Genomic DNA, 23,027 nt, shown 5'->3' on the forward strand with positions numbered 1-23,027 from the left:
GGCTTGGACATGTACGCATGGATGACGACGTTCCGGTGAAAAGATCTTTCGACTCCGCACCCATGGGTGGACAACGAAAGCAAGGACGCCCACGAACGAAATGGAAGAACCAAGTGCAGAAGGACCTGTCTGCGCTCGGGATAACCAACTGGCGCAAATTCGCACAGGAGAGAAGCAATTGGAGAAGCTTTTTGGTCTCGGTCCAAACCGATAAACGGTTGTAGTGCCAAACAAGAAGAAGAAGGAAGAAAACATCATCCGATTTCGACGATCTTTCAGCTTTATGAAGTATCTGATTAAAATGAATATAAATACATATACTCCAAATTTTATCGAAATCCAATAACATTGACCATTTCCGGCCACAAGAGCTGTGGGCGTAGCAGTGCGTCGATTTATACCATTTTCAACATTTCTTCATTCCTTAGTATAGAATAGAGCCATATTAGAAATTTCAGCGACTTGGTAGTTCGGTTACTAATTTTGCCCTTAGCTTATATGGTGACGTCCCACTGTGCGACGTAAACAATTAACTTTGCATTAAGTTATTTTTAAAGTAATGAGGCTATTTTACTTTGCTCCGTATAAAACATGGTGGAATTTTAAATAGGTGAAGTAAAAAAGTAGCTTTCTCGCATTATTTTCTTGACATTTGGCTATCTTATAGAAATTTTCAAAGGCAAATTTTCAAATAAGATAGTGTCAAATCTTGTTTCTCAGGTATAGTAACTGACTTTCCCTAAAAAACAAATACATGACCTAAAAATGCCATTTGTTTATTTTTATCTTGAAACTGGAACGATTCATTAACTCAAATAAACATAAAATTGCAAACCACTTACTCTTTTGCTCCATCAGAAATTTTTCCATTAATTTGCACTTTGTCGCCTGGCTGCGTAGGTTGAGGCAGAATAGCAATGAACTTCGTTGAAGACATACTGATTTTAGTTTAAGTATTGCCTTTTGGTAATTAAAATATTTAACTATGTTATTTTCTTTAGTTTCCCCTTAGAACGCTGCCGCCTAATCGTAATTCAAAAAAGACGCCAGCTAATTATTGACCTTGAAATTTGTCAAATGAATAACACTATAATTAGCACCTTTTTCGCACTTTTATTAAGCAATTCGCAATTCATTCATAAAATTTTTTAATTTGTTTTTGCTTTGTTGTGGTCCGTTGCGTTGCTAAGTGCAATAATAACGATAATTAATTACTACGTCGGCGGCCGTTTGGCACACTTCACTTTTTTACGCGCGCTGAGCAATTTTTCAACGCCCAGAATGTCAGATATTTTAAACAGACATGTAGGTACAAGCGCTGCGAGTAGAAACTAACTATTCTCTTTGAGATGCAGACGAATACTGGAAAACTTCAGTATGTAAACCGGCTTTTTAAAACATTGAACAAATTTTCGTTTTCTTTGGCTAACGCTAAAAATAATATTCATTACGTCACAGTGGAGCAAAACGGCGACTACCTACATATACGCTCTATTCGTATTCACGGCGTCACTAGGGCTATCACCTCACCGCTCGCGTCTCGCATACCACTGTATCCGCCTTCGTCGTTTTTCCCAGAGCGCGTACAATGCTTCCGCTTTGTGGCAGAATTCCACTTCGTCGCCGTTGCGTTAAAATCGACCAACCGACACGTTTGAATTTCGTTAGGCACTGAATAGCCGAATTTAGCTGCTGAAAGCGCCAAGCACGAGCCCCAATAATGTATAAGTTTATTGAGAATTAGTATTGTTATTCCTTCACATACTCGCTCTTGATGGTGGCCAACATTCGATGGGTAATTGGAGCAAAAGTGGGAGCAGAGCGCATGTAAATTAAGGAAGAGCATAAAAGAGCGCCCGTGTGTTTTCATTGGAATATTCTCCCACATTTTTTTCCAATTAATTAAAGCTTAAAAAAATGTTCAACACAATTTGAATTTATCGCATTTATGTATCGAAATATAAGGCCTGACCTATGACAAGAACTTTTGCTTATGCTCGTGCGCCTTATTGAAATATGTAAAAAAATGAAATTTTTTGCAAGCTTCTTCTTATTTGGCGCTGTAACCGCTTAAGCGATTTTGGCCGAGTTCAACAAAGCACTCCAGTCGTTTATCTTTTGTGCCAACTAACCCAAATTGGAAATGTCAAGTGAAGCCAAGTCCTTCTCCACTTGGTCTTTCCATAGCAGTGAGGGCCTCCTTCTTGCTCTGCTACCACCAGTGCGTTCCGAGTTGAATACTTTCAAATCTGGAGGGTCGGTGTCCAATCCATCATTTCACGGCGTCAAGAAGGCGGCCACTAGGGTCTTGGCTTGGATTGGGGTAGTAGCCAGCTTGGGGAAACCGGCAGGCACTGCTCCAAAGAGGCAGCGATCAGCTGAACAGGCAAGGGATAGATAGATTGTTAGAGGCTATGCACTACGACCTTAGGTTTATTGTGCCATGCAGGGGATAGGGTCACCAAAAGACCAAAAACAGACGGCCATGAATTCCCTTCTTTCAGGGATGTAGTAAAGCGAGGCGGTAAGGTACTAGCCATCGTCGAAGGAAGGGAGTAGGAAGAGACTATCCCCAAAGAGAAATGGAGGTGGGTAGAGGAAGCGAATACCGAAATCTACCTCCAAGTCCTAGAGGAAAACCCTGGACCTCCTCCTCTCTACTATAATTGCGGCTGGTATCAGGGTAGATCAAAGCCCATCGCTTGCGAGGACTACAGGTCAGCCCAACTCTTGCACTTGCAATGCATAATTGGAATATAGGGAATATAGAGGAGCCGGTAGAAGGCAGAAGCCAGGGGTTGCGGGTTCTCAATGCCGAATTGCTTGCTCCAATGGCGCAGAAGGATTGGGCGGTGAGATTCGGGCTTGTTGATGCAACCATGCAGCGGTGGTGAAGAAGGGTTACCTAACAACAGTCAGTCCTCATCCAACTCTGAGAGGCTTACCGTTTTGGGCCGCTATTCTACGAAGCGGACATAATGTGCACTAAGAAATCAAAAATATGTTCTAAATACTAAAAAATATGAACTAAAAAGAAAAAAATATGCAAAAAGACTTCTTGCCTTTGTTTTGCTTCCCTAATTTTTATTTACTTTTCATATCTTATTACAAGTCTATAATTAACACAAGTCACGGTCGTGATACAAATGAAAAAATAATTTTTAGTGCCACGAAAAACTCAAAATTAATTAATTTGTTGGGAAATAAGTAAATAGTTCTTTAAAATTTTAAAAGTTAAAGCTTTCCCTATTTGGCCGCGAAAATGTTTTGTATACAAACGAGTAACGTGCAGTAACTTTGGGTAAAATACCTTCAGCGCCTTTGTTGTTTATACCATATCGAGCCCTAACCGCCAAAAAAACGTAAGCGACATATTTGTCAAAATATCTAGATGTATGTAATTCTGCATCAAAAAGAAATTTTTGAAAAAAATGTCGCTTACGGTTTTTTGGCAGGTAGGGTTCGACATACCTATGGCCCTGGGTTAGTGACATTAAAATAATTTGCGACGAAATCAGTACCCAATAGTTGCATGGAATCATCAAATGCTCTTGCAATTGTGGAGTGATTCGTCCGCTTTAGACAAACGACGTTTGATAAAAAATGCAATTAAATATGCTTTTTTGACAGACGCCCTCTTGCAGCCGCACCTACTGGTGAACAGACGCTGCAGATTCAGTGAGCCTTTAAACCGAATAAGGTGGAGTGTCACCACCGAAGCTCCCTATATTTCTTCCGTGACCCAAAGCTTAAAGTGTTTTGACTCGATTTCCTCAAAGGGCTACATTGTTCCTCCAAGTAAAGTTTCGGTGGAAGTGGATCTTCAGTGATTGTTTGACATACTTTCAGTTGAGCTGGTATGCATCTAAAACTTTGCTATGATGAATAATTAAAATTCTGGAAAATAAATTCTAGATTCAAAATTATTTTGGCCCTAAACTAAGACTTACATATGTCTGCTCTTTTTTTATTATTCTTTTAATTTTACTCTTTATTATTACAGCGGGGTATTTTTTGACCATTTTTATTTTTCGTGAGTTCTTGCTGACTCATCGTGCATTGAACAAAATTTTGGTGAATATTTTGGCTGAAGTTTGTCTGCAAATATGTAATTTTTCTCAAACCACAAGCAAAATTTTGTTGTATCTGCATCTTCAAGAAGATTTATTATAACAAGTAATTTTTAGCAAAAAAAAAACCGACTTCAACTTTCATATAAAAAAAAAATATATATATATATCTCACGATCCACTGATCGGATCTTAACCAGATTAGTATGGGACCACCTCTGAGATACTAACTTTCCGATGCAAAAAGAATTATCGAAATCGGTTGACGTGGTCCAAAGTTATGCGGCAACATACATAAAAAAAAAACAAAAAAAAAAAAGATTCCGACGAACTGATAACCTCCTCCTTTTTTGGAAGTCGGTTAAAAATGATTACAGTACTCACGAGTGTTTAAGAACGATTACTAACACAATCGCCTAAATGCATGCTACGTACTGCTGCATATGTAAAAGTTTATGACATATTTGCACATGCACTTCCCAACTGCCATGTAATAAAACTTTCGTAAGTTATAATTTGATGGCAGTCCCCTCAGATGACAAATTAGATTAAGCTTAAAAAATCTGCATACAAATATTAAAATTTTTTTTTTTTGTATGTGGAGTGATGTAGTCTAACGTACATAATACCATAAACATTGCCAGAAAGTTTGGGCAATACTATTGAATTGACAGTCATTGGCCCGAAGTATGTATACATGTATACATATGTACATAACAGGGAACGTATCGCAAAGAATTGTGACATAAAGGTACTTAAAGATTAAAATACCGATGAATCACTAGAACCAAAATCGATATTTACATATCTTTCATATACAACAGAATTTATTTGTACAAGATAATCATAAAAATACATTGGCGCTGTTTCAGGGTGTTGTGAAAATGGTCTTGGATTTGCAGTTGGAACTGCATTTGCAAAATTTTGTGCTTGCTGCCATGGTAACCGTGTGCATTTTATTGTTGTGAATTTACAAATGCCCTATTCTCATTACGACTGTTGAGTGGAGGGTCGACCTATCTCGGCAGCCAGTTCGAAAACGCCCTATCTTAAAAAACATTTCAAGAACGCCCTATTTCAGAATTTTATTGAAAAACTCCCTATCTATATATATTTGATTGAAGAACACCTTATCTCATAATTCGGCTCAAAAACATCCTATCTCACTTTAAAAAAGAGTCCGACCGATGCCAAGGCTAGTATCAGCCAAAAGAATCGGAATCGGCCGTTTTTGGCCGATTCTTGAATGAGGTATTGTTATTTAGTTATATGATTATGTTTTTCTTTCGTTATAAAAATTTATAAAAGCATTTGTTCCTAAAATAAAATTATATTCAGGATTTATTCGGCAAAGAATCGGTCGATGCTTCGGCCGATTAAATGCTGAATTAAATTCATTTCAAGAACATACGCTTTTATAAGCTTTTATAATAGCAAAAGAAAAACATAATAAAATAACTAAATAACATAACCTCATTCAAGAATGGGCCAAAAACGGCCGATGTCGGTTCTTTTGGCCTATACTAGCCTCGGCATCGGCCGATTAATCGGTCGGACTCTACTTCAAAATGTATTGAATAGGCAGCTGAGTAGGGCGTTTTTGAAACGAATTCTGAAATAGGGCGTTCTTCAACCGAATTCTGAAATAGGGCGTACTTGAAAAATTGTATGAGTGCATATGCTCGACAATTTCGTTTGTATGGGAGAAAATGCCTGCACCATCAGCAAAATAAAAATTATTAAAAATTAATTTTTAGCCTTTTAAAATTTGCACTTTAACCTACTACAATTTAATGAGCTACAAAGCTGCATACCCAGAATTTTTCTGAGTAGAAAGTTTAAAATTTCCGGGTGCAAATGTTAAAGTTTTTCGAATTTTCATAAATTTTATACGAAGTTTGAGGTGTGGATTGATGTGGAGCTGGTTAGGTAAAGTGCTAAGCTTTTATAAAAAAATTATAAATATTAAATAAACAAAGGAGAAATAGCCCAAACTAGTCAAAATGTCACTTGACTTAATCAGCTGACCATAAGTGTAGCTACATACATACATATCTACATATATATATTCCTCTGATGTTCTGTGTATAGCGGTTTTTTTCGACGTATTGCATTATTTTCATAAAATAACGATGCAAATTCCAAAATCCCGATTTTAATCTGCTCGAGTATCAAATTTTAAATTCATACTACGCTTTAATTTGTAACATTATTTCCCCAAAAATTCACTTGCTCACTTTTATGGAATGCACGTTACAGTTATTAATTTCCGTTTAGTTTTTTACAGGCGTCCAAATAAAACGTATTATAAATAAATAAAACGTATTATAATAAAACGTACATAGTTATGGCTGGTGAGTTGGTTATCCCTTGATTTAGCGTGGTTTCGCAATATAAAAATGACATCACTTAACCATTTCACTGAGATGGTAGAAGCCCATATATACACTTTTAAGTTCATGAATCTAATAAGTTCATGCAAATTTTCTCCTAAATAGACATGGAAATGCATCATCAAAGAAACGGAAAAAACCCGTTAAGTTCGCTCAGCGAATATGCAACTATCGTTTCCGTTTAGAGTTTGTTTTAATTTCCTACTGCAGGGCGACATCTTGTGATTTAAATATGCGAATTTATCCTACACTAAAATGGCTGCCAATTTGACAGCTGTCATATTTGACATCTGTCAAATTTGTTGACGATCTGGCAGCAACGCCACTCCTAACCTTCCTTTTTACATTAATTTCTTTGCGGTGTACACGTGTTTTCCAAAATGGCACCCGTCGAAGTTGCTAAAAAGTCCGCGAAAACGGGCAAAAAGAACCATAAGCATCCGCTAAATAAATATCTTAGCGGCGGAGTGCTGCGATACTCCAAAAGCCAGGTAAAAATTGTGGAAATGTGATGGTGAAAAAGGCAGACGAAAGCGCACTTCGGGCAGCATGGCGCTACTTTTCCATTAGCAGCATGATATACCACCACAAAATTGAGTGAAAAATGCAAACTAAGTTTGTTCGCAGTTTGATAATCGTTAATTTCTCTAAATAATCTTTTATGCAAAAAGTGTAAATGATTTAGTAATTGTTTTAAATTGCAGTTACTAACATGTACACAGTTTTACACATCCATACATACATGTGTTCAGTGCCGTAGCTTGCTTGTCATCTTTATAACAAAGCCCTTAAAAAAATATCAAGTGAACTAATCTAATTGTTTAATGTCTTATTTGCAGATGTACAAGCGTCGCGCTTTGTACCGATTGAAGAATGTGAAACAACCTATTGTTCCGAAAACCAAGATCCCCATCAAGAAGATAAAGAAAATCAATGGACCGAAGAACGGAGGTGAACGTACCGTTTACCTAAAGAAACCAAAGGCCAATTATCCAACCAAACGTTTCGTCAAGAAGCGTCCCGCTAAGGCGTTCTTTAGCAACCACAAACGCAACATTCGCCGCAATCTTACTCCTGGACGTGTTCTGATTTTGTTGGCTGGTCGCCACCAGGGCAAACGTGTTGTGCTACTGAAGGTGTTGAGCTCTGGACTTTTGCTCGTTACTGGTCCATTCGCTTTGAACTCGTGCCCATTGCGTCGCATTTCACAGCGCTTTGTCATCGGTACATCTTCCAAGGTGAATTTGGGTGATTTAAAAGTTCCACAACACTTGGATGATGCCTACTTCCGTCGCTTGAAAATCAAGAAGGATAAGAAATCTGGTGAGGGTGACATCTTCGCTGTCAAGAAAGAACGCTTTGTTCCCAACGAACAGCGTAAGAAGGACCAGAAAGAGGTTGATGCTGCCGTGTTGAAAGCAATCAAAGCACACCCAGAGGGAAAATTCTTCAAGAAATACCTGCAAAATATGTTTGCTTTGCACTCATCGCAGTACCCACATCGTCTGCGATTCTAAAGATTGCATAGGGGACGAAATAATGAATGTTGTCGCGCATTCAGGTTTTCTTTAGGATTTCCGTTTTTTTAATTTTTATGTCAACACTAACTCAAAAAAATATAAAATTAAAAACAAATTGGAATTTGTTATCAAACAAGGGGAATTTCTGAGGGTCTCAGAATATAACATGGAAATTTTATATTTGCGCAAATGGTCTGTTTCAATGAAAGTTTTTTATCTGAGGCGAATACATGCAAGGTTGGCATTTCCGGAAGTATTAGCTTTTTATGTGGATTAGGATTTTCAGCGACCAGTTTTAAAATTTTAAATATTTTAGTAGGGGGAAGGGAAATATTGAAAGTGTAGCCTTAGAAATGTGTGAGCGCCAGGTATTTAGTATTTTTCTTGATAACCAATAGTAATTAAAATACACATACGAATGTTAAATCTTTAATACATATTACATACACAATTTATTGCTTTTTTTTAGAGTAATTTGCATGAGGATTTGTGTTATAAATATCGTGAATTAAAGCATAAATAGCCCAAAATTTATATGCATATGCATTCATATCTAAGTAAAAATAGCAAACGTAAAAAGTAGAATATCCCCATATCCAACTAAATGTATAATTTTTTTACTTAAACTATTAGGCACTGGTGCCAAACCATAATTAACTTATTAAAATCAGAATTGTTTAAATCATAATCACGCATTTAGTATGTATAGCATCTTTATGTCCATTCGAAGTAATTATGTAGTATATATTCAAAATGCATTTATTCCAAACCCATTGCATATTTAAACTTGCGTCTTCCTTGAATATACCACATAGTCTCGTGATAGGATCGTGGCAGTACCTGGTGTACAGTCTCATTTGATTTATAAGTACTATAGAAAACGTTTGTAGTAACTTGATTACTACCACCGGCACTTGTATCCAACACATCCGCCACCGTCATTATTTGTAGATAATTTAATTCGGTGTACACAACGTAAGAGGTTAGCTTTATAAACGATGCAACTGGAACGGGCTTTTCAAAGCTTATGTCGCAAATATGCAACAATTTTGGCCGTACGCTGCAGTACAGGAATGCAGCCGTCCAACTATTTTCCAAAGCCAAACGCATCAAAAATCCGCCGAATACTGTATTATGCGCGTTGCGATTTTCCGGAAAAGATGGTATTGTTGTTACTGTGCTCCATTCGGACATCCAACGCGCATTAGCCGGCAACAAACGTTTGTTCAATTCCATTGTATTGGTATCCGTGGTACGCTTGTAAATGTCATACATCAAAGTTTGCTCAAAATCATTTGGTTCTACTCTAAAAATAGATTGCGCTTGGATTATTTGGCGTCGCTTTTTGCGTTCTTCACCACCGGAAAGTATTTCCCTCTCTTCATCCGTCGCTGGTTCAATGGGATTTACTGGGGCGGCGCCGGTATTAGTGGCATTACGGGCACCCATAAGAAAGAGCGCACGAGTTATTTTCTTATATTCGCCATGATGCTTTTGCTCTACCCAGACAACGATTTCCATTGAACTCCGTCCAACCCAGGACGTATGTCCAGAGAAACGGATATCTTCTTTGACGTCGGTTACCAAATCGCTAAAACTAACTTTATCCACCAAGATCGTGACGAAGGTGTATGGCAACTTAACATCGGCGGGTAAAGTTGGTACCTTAACATGCTGATGAGCAACCCATACTAAAAGGAACAAATATAATATTTAGATAATTAGGTACATATATGTAAAGCGTTAGGATTTCTATGTTCTTATCAAGGCAATTTTGGTGGTCACATAGTGTTAAACTAAAATGCATAGATATAGTACATAACTGCATACATATATATGAATCTGCGAATATATGTACATACATAATTGCTTAATAACTTGTGGTTTTCCCATAAAAAATAATATACATATACATATGTGTATTATCAGTATTTACGGGCTGCTTTGTACTACCACCAGCAATTTAGTATTATCTACTAATCTTAAAAATCACAAATAAATACCTGCAAACGCATCCAAATCTTCCATTAAACGTCCCATACGTACGTTACCTAAATGTGAGACATAATTATCTTGTAGCTTCAAATCCGTACTGAGTGGAAGCGCAGCTGTGGTGTAGGAATCCTGCATTGAACGTGGCGGTAAATCTTCCGCTTTTGGCGTGTACTTTAGCAGATGTTCACGGCTCCTGGGTATGGGATGGTAGCCCCTTTGCAGACCCAAGCGTTGTCTTATCTCAGCTTGTACTATTAAGCGATTTATAAACAGTAAAATAAAGTAACGTACAGTGAAAGGTATTATAAATTGATTCAGTTTCACCTTCATCCATAGTATGTGTCGGCGTCCCCACATTCTGCCCCTTCAAGGCCGTTGCAAATTTTGCAATAGATCTAAAATTATTGAATAATTGCGTGTTACTGACCTTGAAATCAGATATTTAAAAACTTGTCATGTGCATAACGCTTTGTTATACTTACAGCAAGTTTGTTCTGGGAGAAAGTTGTTGACGTAATAAGGCAACTGCACCTATTCGCAATACCCTCATCATTTTGAAAAGAATAATTTAGCAATCCAATAATATTATTTTAATAGGAGTTTGTACTCTTGGCCTTTCACTTGCTAAAACCAGTCAAGACTTTTTGTTTACAATTTGCTTATCTCGAAGAGGTTGCCAACTCTTGAGAATGATTGTTCAGAAATTTTCACGATGTTGTTAAGGAATAACTACATTATTTTCATGCGAATAGAAAATCGGACGTTCTAAGTAGACATTTGTATTAAAATTAGTATATATTTTTCAGAAACAAACTAACTTTTCCCCGTTTAATAATTCTAACTACTGTTTGGATAGCAGTTTTTTCTTTCATTATATGAGGCACGGAAACCCTAATTTAAGGAAACAGCTGATGCGGGTATTTTACAATCCTCTTGCAAGCAGCGACATCTCTCCAAATATGGGGTCGCCTTGGAATGAGTAATCATAAAAATGCTTTAAGTCATTTATTGATTTTTTTTTAATAAATAATTTGCATTGCTTATCGTTTACATAAAATTCAAGAGCTAACAAATAAATGGTTAAAATTACTACATGCATACGTAAAAAAATATCACATGTAAAATAAGTACATATAACATAATCCCGAAAGTTCAAATAATTATATATGTGTGTATAACAGTTTTTACTTAAGCTATTAGTCACTGGCCGAAAATCACAATTAACTTATAAAAATCGCTATAGTTAAAATTAAGCATTATGTAAATATTTTAAGCATCCTTTAGCATATTCGATTGCATTTACGTATACCATTTAAAATCCATTTATTCCAACCCCATTGCATATTTAAACTTGCGCCTTCCTTGAATATACCACATAGTCTCGTGGTAGGATCGTGGCAGTATCTGATGTACAGGCTCATTTGATTTATAAGTACTATAAAAAGCGTTTGTAGTAACTTGACCTGTGCCACCACCACTTGCATCCAACACATCGACAACCGTCATTATTTGTAGATAGTTCAATTCCGTATATACAACGTAAGAGGTTAGCTTTATGAATGATGAAACTGGGACGGGCTTTTCAAAGCTTATGTCGCAAATATGCAACAATTTAGGGCGCCCACAGCAGTACAGGAATGCAGCTGTCCAACTATTTTCCAAAGCCAAACGCATCAAAAATCCACCAAAGACTTTATTATGTGCGTTACGGTTTTCCGGAAAAGATGGTATTGTTGTTACTGTACTCCACTCGGACATCCAACGCGCATTAGCCGGCAACAAACGTTTGTTCAATTCCATTGTATTGGTATCCGTGGTACGCTTGTAAATATCGTACATCAAAGTTTGCTCAAAATCATTAGGTTCCACTCTAAAAATTGATTGTGCTTGTATTATTTGGCGTCGCTTTTTCCGCTCTTCACCACCGGAAAGTATTTTCCTCTCTTCATCCGTAGCTGGTTCAATAGGATTTACCGGAGCTGGACCGGTATTGGTGGCATTACGGGCACCCATAAGAAAGAGCGCACGAGTTATTTTCTTATATTCGCCATGATGCTTTTGCTCTAGCCAGACAACGATCTCCATTGAACTCCGACCAACCCACGACATATGGCCAGAAAAACGTATATCTTCCTTGACATTAGTTACCAAATCGCTAAAACTCACTTTATCTACTAATATCGTGACGAAGGTGTATGGCAAGTTAACATTGGCAGGTAAAGTGGGCACTTTAATATGCTGATGCACAACCCATACTAAAAGGAACAAATATAAAAATATTTAAACAAAACGGTTTTTGTAAAATGTTAAGATTTATGTATGTATGTACGTACATATGTATATGCTCTATCAAGTTGATTAAGTGCAAAGAAACTTAAAAATAAAATACCAAGTGCTTGGAAAAAATAAGAAAAATAAGACATGTATGTACATACATACATACATACATACATACATACATATGTATGTATGTACATCAATGCTGGGCATTAAATGAAAAATAAATAAATTAATAACTTTGTTGAGTATTAAAAATACTTGTATCATTATGTTAATGAAGATAGTCATTAAGTTTATTTCCACAATGTCTAGTAGCAATTCGGCAATAGATACTTTTGAGCAGTTTATTTTGAAAGTAACATAAGTCATTTCATGCCGTTTGACTTTAGTGACAATTTGTATTTTTATCTGGACGCGCCTTTTATTCGTTCAATTTAATCAGCTAAAGGTAAATGGGCTTTTTCATAAAAGATAAAGCAGGTTTAAAGAGTTAAAATTGACGTTTTCATACATTTTTCAATTTATAAACCATTTTTAAAGCTACTTTATTTTTAATGAATAAGGCCAAAAAAGTTTAGTCTTTAGTTTATGACGATAGAAAGATTTACATTAAGACGAAACCAACCATTTAAGCACGAGAGGTGGAAATGACTAATAACACTTTCAAAATAAATGGGCAATAGGTACGTATTAAAGTACTGCAAAATTCAAATTTTTTTATTTGCTCACACAAGCTCTTGGCTCAATCCTTATCCATTCCCCTGAAATATACTAGCCAGAAATGCGATTGCTTTATAAAAAAGAGAACCATTTTGAAATATGAGTGTTTTTACGCTCTAGAAAATAATTTCTTCAACTTCACATACGCGGTTTTGCATTTTGCTGATACGCGGTTTTTCATTTTGTTGATACGCGGTTTTGCACTTTAAACGACGATATATAGATTTTTAATTAGTCAATTGTTTGATAAATTTTACTATAACAGGAGCTTGTAAAATTCGCAAAATCTCTTCTCATATATGTATACAATGTAATTAATAATGCTGAATATGTCGCATGTGTTTCTTGTGTTGATTTGATTTGTTGTGTTTGATTTGAATTTATTCCATAAATGGTGTTACAACAGCTTTTTTTGATATTTAAGTATGTATGTACATATGTATGTATAACATTGTTCCCTGGTATTTGCACAATTAAGTGCTTTCGCAATGACCAACCAAAATGCATAGACATATACTAGGTTCACATATAAGTAGATTATCCTCATTTTCGAGCTTAACACCCTAATCTGTAATTATAACAAGAGATTAGCCATATAAAATTCGTCCCTTGTTAATCTGTAATTATAAAATAATCTCAGATTTAACCGATAACTTTTCGGTGTCCATCCTAGTTTTATCGATTGTTTTTGCGAAAAAGAGAAGAAATGCCAAAATGTAAAAGTAAACAAAAATGTACGCCAGCAAGTAAAAGAGGTTTGTTAAGGTACTTTTAATAATTGTTAAGTTAAAATATATTAATATTGCTTAGTATAGCAGAAAAACGTGATCACGGTGGCACAGAGAAGAAACATAACTTTTCCTTGAGATGTGAGAATAACAAGCACAACAAATTTGACGGCTAATAATCTGAGATTTGCCTGTGTAAACGGGGTGATTAAAAAACGAGCTTTGCTTGAGATAATATTGATATGTGAACATAGTTATACATACATACATATGTATATATGAATAGAATGGCTAATTAATTTTTGTTGTTTTCTCATCAAATATCACGTATAATCAGCTAACACAACAATTTAGTATTATCTCCTTACGTCTGAAAGATCACTAATAAATACCTGCAAACGAGTCTAAATCTTCCATTAAACGGCCCATACGTACGTTTCCTAAATGCGAGACATAATTATCTTGAAGCTTCAAATCTGTACTAAGCGGAAGCACAGCTGTGGTGTAGGAGTCCTGCATTGAACGTGGCGGTAAATCTTCCGCTTTGGGTGTGTATTTTAGCAGATGTTCACGGCTCCTGGGTATGGGATGGTACCCCCTTTGCAGCCCCAAGCGTTGTCTGATTTCAGCACGCACTATAATATTGATAGTAAAATAAAGAAAAGCACAACGGAACATTCATAGATTCAGGTTAACCTTCATCCATTGTAAACGACAACGTCTGCACATCCTGCCCTTTCAAGGCCGTTGCGAATTTTGCAACAGTACTAAAAGTATTTAACAATTGCGTATTATTCACCGTAATATTGATTTATTTAAGCATATTGAGTGTCCTCTGCAATAACGACACAACTCAAAACTGAAAAATAAACGTTACTACAGTTAAGTGTCTCATGTCTCTAATCCTTACTATATCTTTATAAAGCGGTCATAGAGATTTAGTAAAAATTAGACATGGACTAGACAAGGCTTGGAACGTGCGCTCTGTTCAGTAGTAAGTTTTTTTTTAGTTTGAAGCCGTGGCGTTATTGCAGAGGACAATAGATATGTAGGTACTTGTTCAAATGCATATCAATTTGTTATACTCACATCAAGTCTGCTTTGAGAGAAAGTTGTTGACGTAATACGACACGTGAACCTATTTGCAACACCCTCAACATTTTGATACAAATAATTTAGGAATCCAATAAGAATATTACTTAAATAGGCGTTTGTCCTTTAGTTGCTTAAACCAGTCGAGCCTTTTTCACCATTCTCGATTCACCGTATCTCGTAGGGGCTGCCAACTCTGGAGGAAGACTGCTTAGAGCCTAAACTTTAAATTTCCACGACGTCGTAACAGAATAACAGGCTACTAAATGGACAAATAAAACTAAATACTTATTTTCAAAAATAAACTAACTTTTCGCCGTTCGTTAACTCAGACTACGGTCCGAACAGCTGCTGTTTTTTCTTTATATGGCCCTCTGCAGTTACCCTGCAGGAAAACTTGAGTTAGAGAAACAGCTGGTGCTGATACTGTGCAGCGACATCTCCCGACTGAGTGGGCACACAGTAGCAAAGCTTTAAAGTGAAGGCAGGTTAAAGTTTCACACTGGCGGAAGTTAACTGAACTTTCTGAAACCGGATGTGTAAGCAATTATACGGTTTTTATTTAAAAATTATTAGTTAACGAGTAACTTTATTTTAAATTTAGAGAAGTGGAGAATCGATGACGGCTATTATGCGAAATGTTGAGGAAAAAGTATGGCAGTGTTGCGTTTTTCTTGCATGGCGAAGGGCTGCCGAACAGGGCTCAAAGAAATCTGGCGCAAACGGTCCTTAATAGGTTAGTTGATTTCCTGTTCCTTAACTTAATGGTCAATTAACTTGAAAATAGTTTCTTTCAAATTGAATTAAGTTTCACTGAATCTGGAAATAGTTTCACTTGATTCGAATAAAGTTTCGCTTCATATGAAAAAGGTTTCATTTAATTTGAAAAAGGTTTCATTAAATTTGAAAAAGGTTTCATTAAAATTTTAAATGCTATAAATGGGACTATTATATTAACACATTTTCGGGGAGAGAGAAACGAAAAAATAGGAGAAATGAGTATAAATATGAGGACTCGCAATGAGGCCTCAAGAATTTGATCGTAAATAGCAACTGGATGGCGAACCTGCAGAAGCTACATATCGCACACCGTCTTCAAAAGAGACACAACTCAAAATTTGTGATTTTTGAAATTATGCGCTAAAGACGTACTCTTTTATTTACCTTTCAGCAAAAGCCGGAGCAAATTTTTATTATAACTTGTTAAAAAAACAAATGATTACCATGTGCTAAGAAATAGTTTTGCGCATTTTCTGACAAACGTGCAATTTTGAGTTGTGCCCCTTTTGAAGACGGTGCGATATGTATGTATGTATATGCCAAATTAAAAACCTGCTTGAACTTGAATCAATCCGAGCAAACTAGACGTTCATTAAGGTAATTTTTAGTTGTTGAAAGTAGGCATAACGAAAGGTTCGTTCAATCTCCGCCACTATAAACGTGTGCAACACCGCCACATTCGATTGCGTTCCCACGACAGTCGGGTCTACGTAACCGGAACGACCCAGATTTATATCTGGCCAAGGACTGTCACTCCAGCAACACTCCCCAAAAAGTCTTTGGGGAATTTGTATGCTGCTACAACAACAACAACAACATTGCGGCTTTGCGTGTTACTTCTAAAACTTGTGTTCCCTCACTAGAAAAAATAAAAAATCGGTTTTATCAAAAAATATTTCTTGTATGTAAAAATTTGCACGTGTATTCTTTTATTAAGAATGAAAATATAACAAAGTCCTTTTTAAAGCATTTTTATTTTTCCGAGTCCAAGTGGCGAACATATCGCACACCCAGATCTGAAGTGCGATCAACTAAAACAACATGATGACTTTTTTTTGCAAATACAATATTTTTCTTAACAATTATATACACTAATAAAAAGAATTGCTGTTATACCTGTTTTTGTATTAATTGAATTGAATGTTATATATTATATTTCCCGATCTAATTTTTGAGACAGCTCACTTCAGATCTAGGTGTGCGATATGGTTTTTTTTTTTTTTTGGTGTCAACTTGGGCTGGCTTTCCTTTACTGCCGATTTTCTTTCGCTTACTGTATCGAATTGTGTGAACTGAATTAAACCTTTTGCACTTACAAGTACAGTCAACAGATCACTATTTTGTTTAAAAGTCGTTAGGGTTTATTAAACACTTTTCAAAACAGTGTTTTTCGACCAATTTTCTAGGTGCTCCCTATGGGCCTAGGGGGTTGGTGGTGGTATCGTTGGAAACGGTGGCCCATGCCCTCTCTGAACGGCCGGTGGATGGTCTCACGCCGCTCCTTTTCCACCCACCGCAAACACAACGATCGGCCGTAAAGGAAAGTTTCCCAGTTAACTTTTCCGCATTAGCTTATAGATACGAGTGGTTTATCAATGAGACTCTTCTTTATTTTAGCTAGTGCACTAGCCCGTTGACCATCTGTTTTCTCACGTTTTATGTTCTTAGCGCCAAGAGGGATCATTGTGCTGTCATGCAAGCGTCTACGAAATAGTTTGTAGAACTGAAGAACTTGTGCGTTCGCCCAAACCTGTTTTGGATCGAAGTCTAGTATGCGCAAAGAATCCATCGATTTTGCACGCGAAAGAGCTACATAAGCTTGCCCAGCTTCAAACACTTTAGACAACGACATTTCAACGCAGTCCAATGTTAGGCCTTGGCTTTTGTGTATTGAAAAGGCCCATGCCAACTTTAGCGGCACCTGCGTTCGTGTTACTGTACCACCAGATGCAGTCTTTATAATCCATTTTTCTTGCTTACATAAATATTCGCGATTATTCTTAAAACGCACCACTGGTATACCCTTTTCAATGCGTGCAACTACACCTCGTGCCCCATTTACCAGACTAGAAGCAATATTAATGTTTTTAAGTAACATAACTTGAGCATTTACTTTTAAATAGAGACGAGAAGTTGCTTGCAACTGAGAGTCCAACTGCTTCGACATATTCGCATCAGAATCCTCAGCTTGGAATAATATCTTCTCACCGTCTAAGCTTTCAAGTTTAGATTCATTTATTGATTGTGCGTCATTCGTATGAGAACAAAGTTGTGTGGCCAAGATTCCATCACCTTCGATTTTTTGTTTTGATGTAGCACGCAGCCGTTTAGTAATTTCATCATTCACATATCCGATGCGGATGTGATTAAGAATTTTCACAAATTCCGGATCGGATTGCCTATGTACTTGTTTGAGTTCAAAAACGCACTGAATGCATTTTTCCCAAGCACTAGATTGAAAGCAAAAACGTTGTGTTGGGGTAGAGTTATAGTCACTTTTAACCACAGGTGGTAGTTGAAGAAAATCTCCACAAAGAATTAATTGGATCCCTCCAAAGGGTTTGTCGTTCTTGCGTATATGTCTTGCTACTGCTTCTATTTTCTGAAATTTTCACAAATATTTAAAATAAAATCATTTAAGACTAAGTTATAATTATGTATTTTCATACTTCAAAGTACTGTCCATCTAACATTGAGATCTCATCTATAATTAATCGCTTGCATTTACGCCATATCAGCGCACTCCCTGGACGAGACGCTAATTCAATACAACGTGGCAGTCCATAATCACCACCGCCTATACCCGCAAAGGCGTGTAAAGTCGTACCTCCTAAAGGAATACATTGGGAATTGAGTCTACATAAAAATATTTAATTTGCTCACCTATAAGGCATGCTGCTACACCTGTAGAAGCAGTCGCTACAGTGCCATCCGGTGGCAGAGCAGATATAATTTTACGTAAAAGGAAACTTTTCCCTGTACCAGCAGAACCCGTGAAAAATATGCTCTTGCCGGAGGTGCAAGCACGTAGCACTTCCAACTGTTCTTCGCAAAGTTTTACATTTTCTTCAATACCAAGCGACTGTGTACTTTGGTCTTGGTAGAGCCTTTTAGCGGCTGGTGCCTGTGAACTCACTTGTCCATTTGCGCCACTTAAATCCTCATAACGGCGTTTTTTCGCAGCCAATGGCGATGGCGTTGTCACAGAGCCCTTTCCTAGCAAACCAGCCTTTTTTCTGGCCATTATCATTTCGGTAGTTGTTACTGGAGAAACTTCCTCAAAATTGCTAGGCTTACCAGAAAGCATGTGAGCGCGTAACTGTTTCTGTGTAGTTGCTTCATCTTTTTGCTCGCCATTAAGTTTAATGAATATAGTGCGCAGGAAATACATTAACGTACTAGGTGGGGCATTTGATAGATACATTGCACAGTTCTCTGCCTTGAAATTTATCGTTGCTTTACCCTCAGACATAAATTTTTTGTGTACCATTATATCCTTGAGCTTGAATTTTATTGGCTTAGCTTTTTCACCGGTTACATCAATGAAAAGTTCCCTCACATCATTTCGTATCAGACGCAGTGTAGCTGTTTTGAAAGTTACCTTCTTTCCAGTTGCGCCCACTGCATTTGTCCACAAAATATTAATTGCACAAGTTAATACGGCATCATTTAAGTCCATTTTAATTCAAAACTTTTTTCAGTGATGACACGAAATAAAAAATTTTTGTCATAAAAAACGAATATGTAAAAGGAATGACACCCGCCAAAATGGTTGACCTTTTATTTTGCCTTCTTCTTATTGTCGTATATTCACAATGAGCATCCAAATAACCGGCCGTGTTCACAAACTCGCAACTCTCGCGAGTACCCAGTTTTGGTATTTTTAAACGTCAGACGCTGTCAATTCTTTTGAAAATCGAGTTCTGAGTACTTTTGGTAACGATACTGCCAGTGCTAGAATGCTCGGATTGCGGTGCATGTTCGTCGTTTGTGGGGCCTATGGTTCACGAGCGTGTTCACAAAAAATTCAAAAATTTTGAACGCGAACGAACACAATAGAAGTATTAAGAGAAGAAGGACCTGTCTACGCTTCCTATGATCAACTATAACAACTTAGCAAAAGAAAAAGAGGCAGTTGAAGAAATTTTTTGGTATCGGCCCGAACCGAAAAACATTTGAAGCCCCTTTCACAAGGGTACATTGTAAGCTTCGGTGGGTTCTTAGGTAGGGCTGAGGCGGAGAGGCTTTTAACCTCGGTTGACGAGGACGCGGAGATGGCGTTGTTGGAGTAGATCCTGCAGATCAACTTCCAACACTCTAAGGCGGCATCCGAAAATCTTCTTATCCACCTTGAGCAAGGTGGAGCCGATATAGTCCTGACACAGGAACCGTGGCTGAGCAGTAACAGGATTTCTGGGATCAAGACGATGAAGTATAAGTTAATGACGCAGAAGCAAGCAGGTAATCCAAGATCTTGCATGCCCATCAGAAGAGAACGAAAAGCATTTATTTTACTAAATTTCAGCAATGAAGACATTGTTACGTTTAGTCTGGAGGGCGGCGTGGCAGAAGTCTGGCTGATATCCGCATACGTGACACACGGTGACGAGGTGGAGTCACCTCCGTTACGCTAAACGACAGAATGCCGCTATGATTATTGGCACCGATGCGAACTCCAGGCAAACCTGTTCGGGACGGTCGGACATTAACTCAAAAGTGAGACATTTTTTTTTTTTATCTAAGCGAGGACTTAGCCATTTGTAATAGAGGTAACGAACCTACATTTGTCACAGCTGTCAGGCGCGAGATCCTTGACCTCACCCTGGCCTCTTCTTCTCTGTTATCTCTGACAGGAGGACTTCCGACAGGCGTATTCTCTCCAGAAATCCTGTTCCTTGGGTTACCTGAGAGATGCGTCGGGTGGCTGGAAAATGAGCGGGGAATAGTCGATAAAGCTTCTTCTCGACGCCCATTTCCCAGCTAGCCCTGGACCGAGTAGAACTACTGGTTTAAATATCATGGGCTGCTCCGATTCTTCTAGTGAGCTACTGGAGAAGCGCCACTCAACTTTTTCAAGACATTTATGTCACCGGGACCTGACGGCATCATTCCAGTTCAGCTGCAGAAAGTAGCGGAGTTGACATGCCGTTAGCTGACTCCTATCTACGTGAGCTGCATAAATGGGGATACGTCCCATTGGCCTGGAGGAAGGTGAGTAACTTTTATCCCCAAAGCAGAAAAGTCCTCTCACGTATCCCCGAAGCACTTTAGGCCAATTAGTCTCCATTCTTTCCTGAACTGTATATAAGAAACAGCATGCCTATATGAAGGGCAGGTCCGCGGAATCCGCGCTGTATCATGTTCTAAAGGGTATAGAACAAAGACTTCACGGTTGGATATTGAGGGGGCCTTTAATAACGTATTACCCAAGTCGATTGTAAACGCCCTAAGCAAGCTTGGAGTTGAGACCAACCTAGTTGCTTTTATCTCACACATGCTCTGCGACAGAACTGCAAGCTCTGAGTGAGGGAGCGTCTCTACAGCGTAAGGTTAGTAGGGGCACCCCGTAAGGTGGTGGGGGAGGGGGTTGTCTCTGGAGTAACGGATTGGTATATTTTCACGGATGGGTCGAAGCTTGAAGAAGCAGCCGATAGGTTTCGAGCTTGTGAAATGCCTTTAGAGAAATAAATATCTTCTATGACGGCGATTAGAGTCCTGGGAACGCTGGTGGTTAGATCAAAACTACTCTGGGGCTGCGTGACCTCCCTTTCTATTGCCTCGGATTACGTCCACATCAGACTGATTTAGATTCCGGGGTACAGCGACATTGCAGGAAACTACTATGCCAACGAACTGGCGAGGCAAAGCACCTTAGAAGCCATCACCAGCGAAAGGGAAGTTATCGGCGTACCTATGGCAACCTGCGGACCGCTTCTGGACAAATGGGCTTTTAGTCGGCTCAGTGAACGTTGGGCTGAAACATCGATATGCAAAGTTGCGAGGCCCTTTTGGCTGGTAGTTGATCGTGAGCGGTCTAGGAAACTTATACAGCTTACTAAGAGACAACTCTCGAATTTGATAGGGCTTATGACTGCGCACTGCCCCATGGGAACACATGCCGCAACTGTCTAGAGGACGATGGGGGGAATCATCTCAGCACTATCTTCTCAACGGCCCCTTTGCGAGGCTCAGGGTTAAACATCTCGGGTCGTACTTCATGGTTGCTCCAGATGAACTCTATAGAGTGGACATCAGCTGCTTGTGGAAGTTCATAACCAGCACACAGCGCTTTTCTAGCTGTACGTGATTACCTGTTGTACCGTTCCAGGATAATATTTCCTTTTCAGTGGTAACACAATGGACATTCACTCATTGTCTAATTGAGCCCCTTGCAGGGCTGCCACCTTATCTAATCTAACCTATATGAAAGGAGACAAAAATACACCTCACAGATGGAGTGATCAAACTATCAAGTTGTTTGGGTTTTTCCATCATCTGCAGTGAGGACCCAATTATTGCAAAGTGGCAACAATGGTTTGGTTAATTCGAGCGGCGATTCAATTCCTGCCCACACAACTTATATTCCATAAAGCGTCGGACCAAGTTGTCATATGATCACATAACCCGCGGCTGGTCAGTGTTATTCAAAGGCCTCTTCTCGAACGAAGTGCTTCGCATACCGGGCGATCTATCGAGCTACTAAGCTTTATATCTGTTACAGCGGTTCTTTTCCTGGCCGGGCGACCCTCTTTTCTGCCACGCGAGGAGAGCTTTATGGATACAAAGGAAAAATTTCAACTTCAACACCCCTAAAATAGGACTTCAGAGTTTATAGAAAAATGTCAATTGGATCCACAACCTGCGCCTCGACTAAAGCTTCGGCACCAATGAGATTTCATACGGTGGGGAATGTTACAAAGGAAGTACAAAGCAGATACAAAAACCACGCCCACCAATGCAAATACTCCTTGGAAGGGATAGCCTGAAGCCTGTGGATGCACACAGGGTCTAAGGGAAGGTCTTGGACTTCACCAGAGCACCCAATTCGGTAACGCAAATCATTTCGATCAACAAAACTCTGTTATACATATGTATGTATGTATGTATGTATGTATGTATTAAGTTGTTCTCAAGCGATTTTATTTATTTAATACTAAGCCAAAAATTTACAATTTGTAGTTGTTCTTTATCACAATTAATACATACTTTAAAATTCGGTATAGTTCCTTATAATTGTATTTAACAACTGTTATTTTTCGCTCTTAATTAAATGATAGAAATATTAAATAGTATGATTAATAAATGAAATATGTTTTACTAATTTACTCACAATAAGAAATGCACACTGATACGATTGATTAATTATTTATTACAGGATCTTTCAATGAAAAATATAACAATATTGTAATTTATGGAGCTAGAAGTTAACACATTTGTTTAATTAGTGTT

The 23,027-nt window shown here is 38.0% G+C and overlaps 4 protein-coding genes and 1 long non-coding RNA gene across 6 annotated transcripts; 2 read left to right on the top strand and 3 right to left on the bottom strand.

The window, feature by feature from the left end:
• The first annotated feature begins 6,781 nt into the window (after positions 1-6,781).
• On the top strand, positions 6,782-8,098 carry LOC118743839 (60S ribosomal protein L6). Its single transcript, XM_036476607.1, has 2 exons — positions 6,782-6,954; positions 7,303-8,098. The coding sequence occupies exons 1-2, from the start codon at positions 6,844-6,846 to the stop codon at positions 7,978-7,980; spliced, it is 789 nt and encodes a 262-aa protein (XP_036332500.1). The 5' UTR covers positions 6,782-6,843; the 3' UTR covers positions 7,981-8,098.
• A 562-nt stretch (positions 8,099-8,660) lies between these two features.
• Positions 8,661-10,747, bottom strand: LOC118743830 (acyl-coenzyme A thioesterase 9, mitochondrial-like). The gene is made up of 4 exons (XM_036476597.1): positions 10,461-10,747; positions 10,303-10,373; positions 9,987-10,229; positions 8,661-9,674 (listed from the first exon to the last, which is right to left on the bottom strand). Exons 1-4 carry the CDS (start codon positions 10,529-10,531, stop codon positions 8,743-8,745), a joined length of 1,317 nt encoding a protein of 438 aa, XP_036332490.1. The 5' UTR covers positions 10,532-10,747; the 3' UTR covers positions 8,661-8,742.
• A 274-nt stretch (positions 10,748-11,021) lies between these two features.
• Positions 11,022-15,152, bottom strand: LOC118743815 (acyl-coenzyme A thioesterase 9, mitochondrial-like). Of its 2 annotated transcripts, XM_036476586.1 has the most exons (5): positions 14,906-15,143; positions 14,796-14,844; positions 14,403-14,473; positions 14,099-14,341; positions 11,022-12,233 (listed from the first exon to the last, which is right to left on the bottom strand). In XM_036476586.1, the coding sequence occupies exons 3-5, from the start codon at positions 14,410-14,412 to the stop codon at positions 11,302-11,304; spliced, it is 1,185 nt and encodes a 394-aa protein (XP_036332479.1). In that variant the 5' UTR covers positions 14,413-14,473; positions 14,796-14,844; positions 14,906-15,143; the 3' UTR covers positions 11,022-11,301. The 2 variants fall into 2 exon arrangements, with proteins under 2 accessions (XP_036332479.1, XP_036332473.1); XM_036476580.1 differs by having other exon boundaries at positions 14,796-15,152.
• A 93-nt stretch (positions 15,153-15,245) lies between these two features.
• LOC118743850 lies at positions 15,246-15,667 on the top strand. The gene is made up of 2 exons (XR_004993499.1): positions 15,246-15,337; positions 15,403-15,667. It is a non-coding gene; the product is annotated as an uncharacterized LOC118743850 (long non-coding RNA).
• Positions 15,668-16,533: 866 nt separating this feature from the next.
• On the bottom strand, positions 16,534-19,359 carry LOC118743804 (ATP-dependent DNA helicase PIF1). The gene is made up of 3 exons (XM_036476570.1): positions 18,462-19,359; positions 18,248-18,408; positions 16,534-18,180 (listed from the first exon to the last, which is right to left on the bottom strand). Exons 1-3 carry the CDS (start codon positions 19,255-19,257, stop codon positions 17,146-17,148), a joined length of 1,992 nt encoding a protein of 663 aa, XP_036332463.1. The 5' UTR covers positions 19,258-19,359; the 3' UTR covers positions 16,534-17,145.
• Between the last annotated feature and the right edge of the window lie 3,668 nt (positions 19,360-23,027).

This window comes from Rhagoletis pomonella, unplaced genomic scaffold (genome assembly GCF_013731165.1).
Source record: "Rhagoletis pomonella isolate Grant_MI unplaced genomic scaffold, Rhpom_1.0 Rhpom_scaffold_00001, whole genome shotgun sequence".
NCBI classification, from domain to species: Eukaryota; Metazoa; Arthropoda; class Insecta; order Diptera; family Tephritidae; genus Rhagoletis; species Rhagoletis pomonella.

Coding starts and splice junctions, on each gene's coding strand:
- LOC118743839 (XM_036476607.1), top strand. CDS start 6,844: ATGGCACCCGTCGAAGTTGCTAAAAAGTCCGCGAAAACGGGCAAAAAG. Junction 6,955..7,302: donor TGCGATACTCCAAAAGCCAG/GTAAAAATTGTG, acceptor TCTTATTTGCAG/ATGTACAAGCGTCGCGCTTT.
- LOC118743830 (XM_036476597.1), bottom strand. CDS start 10,531: ATGATGAGGGTATTGCGAATAGGTGCAGTTGCCTTATTACGTCAACAA. Junction 10,374..10,460: donor TCTCCCAGAACAAACTTGCT/GTAAGTATAACA, acceptor CAATAATTTTAG/ATCTATTGCAAAATTTGCAA. Junction 10,230..10,302: donor GACACATACTATGGATGAAG/GTGAAACTGAAT, acceptor ATCGCTTAATAG/TACAAGCTGAGATAAGACAA.
- LOC118743815 (XM_036476580.1), bottom strand. CDS start 14,866: ATGTTGAGGGTGTTGCAAATAGGTTCACGTGTCGTATTACGTCAACAA. Junction 14,474..14,795: donor TCTCTCAAAGCAGACTTGAT/GTGAGTATAACA, acceptor AAATACTTTTAG/TACTGTTGCAAAATTCGCAA. Junction 14,342..14,402: donor GTCGTTTACAATGGATGAAG/GTTAACCTGAAT, acceptor TCAATATTATAG/TGCGTGCTGAAATCAGACAA.
- LOC118743804 (XM_036476570.1), bottom strand. CDS start 19,257: ATGGACTTAAATGATGCCGTATTAACTTGTGCAATTAATATTTTGTGG. Junction 18,409..18,461: donor TGTAGCAGCATGCCTTATAG/GTGAGCAAATTA, acceptor GTATTCCTTTAG/GAGGTACGACTTTACACGCC. Junction 18,181..18,247: donor TAGATGGACAGTACTTTGAA/GTATGAAAATAC, acceptor TGAAAATTTCAG/AAAATAGAAGCAGTAGCAAG.